Source organism: Lygodium microphyllum, chromosome 22 (assembly GCF_053477565.2).
Source record: "Lygodium microphyllum isolate KBCC chromosome 22, Lygodium_microphyllum_v1.1.10, whole genome shotgun sequence".
Taxonomy (NCBI): Eukaryota; Viridiplantae; Streptophyta; class Polypodiopsida; order Schizaeales; family Lygodiaceae; genus Lygodium; species Lygodium microphyllum.
Window position 1 is genome coordinate 21,487,306 of NC_141156.1, and position 7,745 is coordinate 21,495,050.

Sequence of the window (7,745 nt, forward strand, 5' to 3'; positions counted from 1 at the left end):
AAAAGGAGACAAATACAATACAACTCAACTTTATCCATTGGGCCTGGTTTAGAAACAAAGCAATTAATGGTTTTTGTGAATTTTTTCTTAGTGGAAATTCTTGAATCCTTGCTCAAAACAAATGCTAGGGCTTCCATATGGGAGAAGAAGTAAACAAAAAACTATAGCTTGAGGAGTGTTCACCAAAAATCCAAGATTTAATGTAAAGTGAATTGCAAAAATTTCAAAAATACCCTCAATTTTTAAAGAAGAAGGTTTTAAACCTTGAACCCTTGAAAATTTTTAGTTATAAAAATGAAAAAATACATGTAATTTGATTCAAGAATCCTTCCAAAGTTATAAGTTAAAGGTTTTTGTATTTGCTACCAAAAGTATTTTTCATGAACACTGAGACCGGGATATTTTGCTACTTGTGACATTTCATAAATAGAACCAACAATCATTCTTTCATAATTTAAATAATTCTGCTAGTTAAGATGTGGTTGCATTAATGTTGTGTGTTACAAATAACGTAACCTTAGAGCTAGAAGGGTATACTCAAAGTATCGAAATCTACTTATTTGACATCAGTTTGTTGAGCTAACACAGAGAGAGAGAGAGGGCGAGCGAGCCACCATGGACATCTCTCCGAGCTCGACAAGCTTGTGCTAGCTCTTTATGAGGCCGAGGGAATCAAATTCAGGAGCTTCAAGCTCAAGAGCGACATCACCTCCCCCATATACATCAACCTCCGTTTCATCGTCTTCTTCCCTGACGTGCTTGTGCAGGTTGCATAAGCCATCTGGTGCACCGTCTCCTCCCTCTGCTTCGACGTCATCTGTGGCGTCCCCTACACCGCACTCCCCATTGCCACCGCCATCTCTCTCGCTCGGGCCGTTCCCATTGTCTTGCACCAGAAGGAGGTCAAGGACTACGGCACATGCAAGTCCATCGAGGGCGTCTTTTGCCCTGGCCAGTCCTGGCTAGTCCTTGAGGACCTCGTCACCAGCGGCGCCTTTGTCCTCAAGACAGTCGCTCCACTCACTAATGTCTCACCGATGCTATTGTGCTGATCAACAAACAGTAGGGGGGGCCGTGCAACCCTGCACCAGAATGGCGTGAAGCTTCATGCTGTGCTCGAGCTGACTCAGATGTTGGAGGTGCTCGTGTAGCATGGGAAGCTAAACGAAGATGTGGCTGCCTCTATGCAGCAGTTTTTGGCAGAGAATCAGACTTCCTTGCGAAGTCCAGCACAAAGGCAGGTTCCCCATCCTCCTAAGAGCAGGATGTCTTACATCCAACGTGCTCTTCTTGCACAGAACGCAACAGCAAAGAGACGTTTTGAGCTCATGGAGAGGAAGAAGAGCAACTTGTCATTGGTTGCAAATGTGAACACAACAGAAGAGTTGTTGGTTATATCTGAAAAGGTATGTATAAGATTTTTTCATCAAGATGAGGATGACAACTTCTTGTCTTCTGTCTGATGCTATGGCCTATTTATATGCCCCTTTCCACTCACTTAGTATTGTTGTATTCGATTACATCCACTTGGAGAGAGGGAGACTAAATGCACTGTTGGTCATCACACATGTTGGTATTTCTGTAGCACTGTACTGTACATCTGATGCTTTCATTTATGGATCCTATTGCCCATTCATCATTCGCTTTTGAGTTCTTGTTCTTCACTATTTTCACAATTTGTCTTTTATCACTTCTATTCATTTGTGCATTCTCACATGGTATAAAAAATGACTGTTTTTGCTGTTGTATTTACATTGATTACATGTCTGCAATCTTTGCATTTGCTGCTTCCCAACCTGCTTCATGTTGGGTGACCTATTTACCTACTAATCTGAGCTGATGTAACCTACATTTTCTAATGTGGAGCTTCTTCTACAGCTGCATGACATCATTCTTGAATCATGAAACCTGTTTTCTATTGTTATAGATGGCTGCACCTTGTGTTTTTGCTGCTACACCTGTTGTGGAGATCTGGGATTGCTTTGCAAAGGCTGATTACATTGTTGCCTGTGGTTGTGATCCCTTACTACTCCACTGTTTGGGTTGGTATCTGTGCTTTTTTGATTGTTTGTGTGAGATTGAACTGCGAGCTAATTGTTGAATTCTTGTGTTGTTCAGGATGATTGACCTCAAGTGCCCCATGTTTCTCTCTCTATTCTCTATTCAGTTAGAACAATAGTGAGATTTGATGGTATAACTTAACCAATAACACAAGCAATCGATCAATGTGAGCTTTTCTGTCCTTTACATTGATTTCAAGTTACATAATTGGAAAACACAACAGTTTAAGGAAAAACAAAATGTATGCCTTTTAATTGTTCCTTGGAACTTAAATATACTAACACTTCAAGTCCAGAGACCTTCTTGATGCAATAATTTGCTCCACATTAGTACAATCATCTAGACAAAGAGGAGCATTTCTTCAAGGAGCTGTCTGATTGGACATGTGTGTGGTACAATTGAAGCCATCTTTACATGTTTCGGTTGTATATACTTATCTGGTGGATGCTGTCATATGCAGGTTATGTGAGTTTACTATTGTAAAGGCCTTGGTTAGGAACATCACCACAATATTCGATCAAGGTAGTTGCAGTACGAGTTATGAGAGACTGAGGTATTCACCATCACTTGCCAAATATGTAGTTAGTAGGCCCACCTCTTAACTAAGGGCAACAAAAGACCACAGCTAGGCTGGGCGCAGACAGTTGTCAGTGCATTAGTTAGTCAAGTGCATCTATGTCTAGTAGGTGCATTTTTTGCATCTAGAAAAGATGAGGTTGTCTAATAGGCTGCTCACTTTTCTAGATGCAAAAAATGCACCTACTATAGTGGTTGCACTTATTGCATCTATGTCTAGTAGGCTGCTCACTGGAGTGGTTGCTAAAGTAGCCATTGGACAGACTCCAGAGTTAAAATATTATGTCAAAGGGATATTGGAGAATGTCAAATTCTTCATAGTGCTATTTGGTATTATAGAACACCAAGAAATCATAGGTTCAAAGGGGTGTTGAAGGGGGAGTCTCAAAGTATTGTGATCATCCATCATTCTTATGTGGATTATTGAACTTGTTTTCCTCTTTGTGGTGTCGTGGGCTTGAGATGTGAACATTGCTTGACCTATTTCAGCTTGTGCAAGGCTAGGATATTGGTGCAATCTAGACAAACTTGTACTTAGAACCATCTCCTTAACTTGGATCACAATTCAATTGTTATGTTTGGGGTCTTTTAGATGCTAAATATTTTACTTGCAAAGTCTATTTGGATTCTTGAGTAGAAAGTTCACAAGATTATCAATCTTGTTGTGAGAAGGGTCACTTGTAAGGAAATGCTAGGGCAATAGAGAAGGCACAATTTTTACGAGGCATATGGCAATACAATCTAATTGAATGCTCAATGAGAGAAGAGTGTATCAAAATGAAGTATGTACAAGGAGGCCTTTGGTCTTCATGTCTGGAGGGCTAGGATTGGAGGTGAGTTGATGGAGTTAGAGATGTTGGAAATAGCTCCAAGAGGATGTTGCATTGAGACAAATCCCAAATGTAGTAGCAATAGTTAGACAATGATGATGGGGCAACTTGCACAGGCTAGAAATGGTGAGATTTGAGAATGTGTAGTAGTGGATCACTTGAAAAGGGAAATGATGAGCAACATGTTTTGTAGAAAAGGATCATAGGATGTAGGTAGCCAAATTGTTTTGTGAGAGGGCATAATGGAAAGGAAAGTGAACTCGGAGAGAATAGAGGAGGCTTGAAAGAAACTTAAGAGTTAGAAGCAATAGTTAACAAGGTTGCAATAGTTAGCCCCAACATGCAGCTCGGAGCATTTGTGTGGGTGCTAGAGGGGGATGAGATAGAATGAGGAGGGCTGGATGAATGAAGAGTGGATGATGGATTAGTGGAGTGAGGGGGCAAGCTACCTATAAATGGGCAAGTTGTAGTCTCAACTAGTATATCAATCGACTAGGCCCAAAATATTGGCACCTAGGTGAGCTTGCCCATTGCCAAAGTGGCCATCACGATAGAAATGAAATGTATTGGTGCAACTTCCAATAAACACTTAAGCTCGGACACATAGGTAGGAGATGACGAGACATGATTGCTAATATCCCCTCTTAGATCCTAGATGTGGTGGGAGGCCAAAGAAGATGGACTAGATCCAAGGGTGGTAGGAGTGCCACTATTGATGAAGTCCATCAATGATGAATGCCAACCAAGAAGTAAGAGAACAATAGGGACAAAGGGCCATGGAATAGGCATGCAAGCGGTATGGGATGGTATCTCGATGATGAAGGAAAGAGACCGTCACATGAAGAAAAGGCTTGTGGAGGATTGTAATCCTTGAAGAAGTTCCTCACAATCTTGGGTATCCCTCTCTAAAACACAAAGGCTAGGGAATCTAGAGTTGCATCTTTGATATTGTTCCCCTTTGAAAGGGATGGTAGTCCGAGGAAACGACCAAAATATATGGTGGGGGTGGGGTGGAATATGTTGATGGATGGTACACAAATGGGAATGAAGGGGGCAACAGGAAACTACCTCAGAGGGCCCTTTACAAGAAGGGGCATGGAACCTATACAACTACAAATCCTATCAACTTGTCATAAGAATGGCCCTTGAAGAAGAATCTGTAGTGAGTATGGCTTGCTTGGTGAAGACAACTTAAGTACCTAGTCTAGTAAGGCCATGGATTGAGAGAAGATGAAATCCTAAGTTGAAAACATGTAGGATTTTCCAAATGGAGCTTGAAGTTGATGGTTGGGCGAAGGTGAGGGTATTTTTTCCAACACTTCTTTTGAAGGTGTGAGGTCTTCCCATAGTGTGGATACTTTGAATACCCGTTGTGGTTCCCCTTTGTATTTGTATCAAAGTCAGAAGATTACTTTGATTTCTTGGACCTCTTCTTCCCTTCCTTTTGCTTGCCTTGTCCTTCTCAAGAAAAATGATGGGATGGCATGCACTCATACCATATCAGGGAGATAGTAGGGATCGCGGGAAGAAACACAGAGTGTATGGCAAGCACTAATATTTAAATCTAAGGTTCACTAAAGGTTGGGGAGTACTCCAAGTTGCAAAAGGCCTAGGAAAGCTAATTATGGATGGGCACATTTAATTTTGGACTGAAATTAATTTTTTGAATGATTAAATTTGAAAATTAATTAGCAACTGGATAATGCTGGAAAATGGGTTTAGAAGGCTACTACTTGGCAAAAATGCCCATGCAAACTGAAGAGACATTTTTGGGGGCTTGAGAGATGGATTTAGTTCACTCAGCCTCCTGCAAGAGAGAGGAAGAAGATATTGTTGGTATGATCTACAGCCATTGGAGGACCATCTAAGGCAGCCAGGAGCAAAGAAATATCAATGTCCAGAATTGTAGCATGATTAGTAGTTACCCTCTACATGACCCACCAATGTCACCCACATAGTGATACCCACATGGTTATAGAGTAATGGGACTAGCATAAGTCTTAGCATAAGTCTTAGGTGGGGGCTATTTTAGGATAAGCTAGGTTAGCTTCATTACTTTGGTATCAGAGCATTAGTTTAGATCCTGTCAGAAGTCATTTTCATGCATTTGATCTAGTTACGGTGACTAGGGAGTGAAAACCATAGTTAAAAATTAGTCATAGGAGTTAGTTCTTCCATAACCGTGGTCACACATGGAGATCTGTCACAAACTATGACTAAGATGGAGGTTCTTGGCATGAACTAGTGGATAATGGTGGGCTTCAGCTATTTTGGCAGGTTGTGACTAAAATTTTGACCAAAATCTAGGGTAACATGGACAAAATGAAAGCTACAGTCTTTAATGGAGACCAATCTTGAGTTACTTTTTTAAAAGACAGGGTTTCTTCTCTTTCTTCCAACTTTCTTTCATAGATTTCATGGAAAATTTCTAGTCCTACCTTGATTTTACGACTTCTACCTTGCAAAAGCATTCCATACCAAGCTTCTTCATCAACTAAGCTTGCCAACAAGCATCATTTATGGTGGTTTTGCTTCAGATGTGTTGCTTGCTATGGAGCTTTTAAAGTCTACAAGCATCATTTATGGAGGTTTTGCTGCTTCAGTTGTGTTGCTTGCTGTAGAGCTTTCAAAGGTGTCAATGCACAAGAATTGGTGTTCATAGGGAGCTAGCTTTAAATATTGATGAAGGACAGGTAGAAGGTATCTCATACACTAAGCTTCCATCCCAGAACTGCACCCAAGAGAGAGACATTAATGAGTTACGGGGCAAACAAACCATTCACTGTGTTCTATCTCATCAAATCAAGAGGCACTTGATCATTGGGACGCCATTTCTGACTGTTAGCTTTTATTCCAGACTACACACAAGAGAGACAAACATTGATGAGATCATGAGTTCATGATTAGTCATTCCAGATTGCATGCAATGGCAAATACGATGAGGAGATTGAATAACTGGATAGATCATAAGATCTTCCTGTTCAATGTCACATTCGGGCGGCCATTCTCCAGATGATTCATGTTTGGCTTCAGCTACTTGTTCCTTTTCTTAGTAATCCTTCTCCTTTTCCTTTGCAAGCGTACAAAGAAATCTGGACTAATGAGGCATCCTTTTGACCATCTTGCATCTTTGCTCACCTTGACGTGGAGAAATTTGGACTGACGATGTATACTTTGACCCACTTGCATCTTTGCTAGCCTGAGTCTGCGTCTTCCTGACAAGGGGAGTGTTCTGGCAAGAGAAGACGTCGATGCCGTAAAGGATGGATAAGTAGGTATTGGAGAGGATGAACCTATTGCAGATGGAGGTGCAGGAAATTGCTTCCCTTCACATCTCGATTGGAATGCTTGTGGCCATAAATGAAATGATTTAAGACGACCTCTGTGTTGTTTGTTTTGAGCACAGACTGGCAAGGAAGCATTAAATGTCTCCAAGGCAAGGCCAGAGTGGTTTGCTTGCACTTGGGGTTTGATATTGCAAGATTGGCAAAGTAGCGTTAATTGTTACTGCAGGACTAGCAAGGCAGCATTAATTGTCTCCAAGGCAAGGCCAAAGTGGTGTGCTTACACTTGGGGTTTGATATTGAAGGATTGGCAAGGTAGCATTAATTGTTACTGTAGGACTGGCAAGGTAGCATTAATTGTCTCCAAGGCAAGTCTAGAGTGGTGTGCTTGCACTTGGGGCTTAGGGAAGGAGGAATAGGGGTGCCATCGCCTGCCCCTGCTTGGGAGGATCCTCCGAAAAACTGCCATGTACCAAGTAAACAACCAAAAGATTGCTCTCAGGGGGTTTTTCCTTACAGGATATAACAAAGTCTGATGTTATGGAGGTCTTACTGAATGATGATTGTATTGATACATCATCTCAAATTCTTCCCTGACCATCAGCAAATGTCATTAGGATTTTCCATCATCAAGTGGATAGGTGTATAGGTCGAAGGCCCTTTACGGCCTCAAATAGGCTCCATGTGCTTGGAATGAGAAGATATACTCGTTTCTCCAAGGGAAGTTGGGGTATTGACATTCCTATTCTGATCTCTAGTTGTATATCCACACCTTAGTTGGAGAGCATGCATTGTTCGTGCTTTATGTGGATGATTTTATCTTGATAGGTGACATGTCTAGAAGGTCATGTAGACTAAGGAGGCACTACATGAGGTGTTCGAGATGATAGATATCGGTCTTGTCCATTTCTTTTAGGTCATAAGATTTACTAGACTCCAAGGGGGTTTTCATCTCCTAGTAGCTGTATGTGTAAGAGCTTTTGGCCACATTTGA

At 41.3% G+C, this 7,745-nt stretch overlaps 1 protein-coding gene across 1 annotated transcript; it reads left to right on the plus strand.

Moving 5' to 3' along the window:
• The first annotated feature begins 585 nt into the window (after window positions 1-585).
• LOC148016949 (orotidine 5'-phosphate decarboxylase-like) lies at window positions 586-2,101 on the plus strand. The gene is made up of 2 exons (XM_087662712.1): window positions 586-1,406; window positions 1,928-2,101. The coding sequence occupies exons 1-2, from the start codon at window positions 1,185-1,187 to the stop codon at window positions 2,099-2,101; spliced, it is 396 nt and encodes a 131-aa protein (XP_087518838.1). The 5' UTR covers window positions 586-1,184.
• The last annotated feature ends 5,644 nt before the right edge of the window (window positions 2,102-7,745 follow it).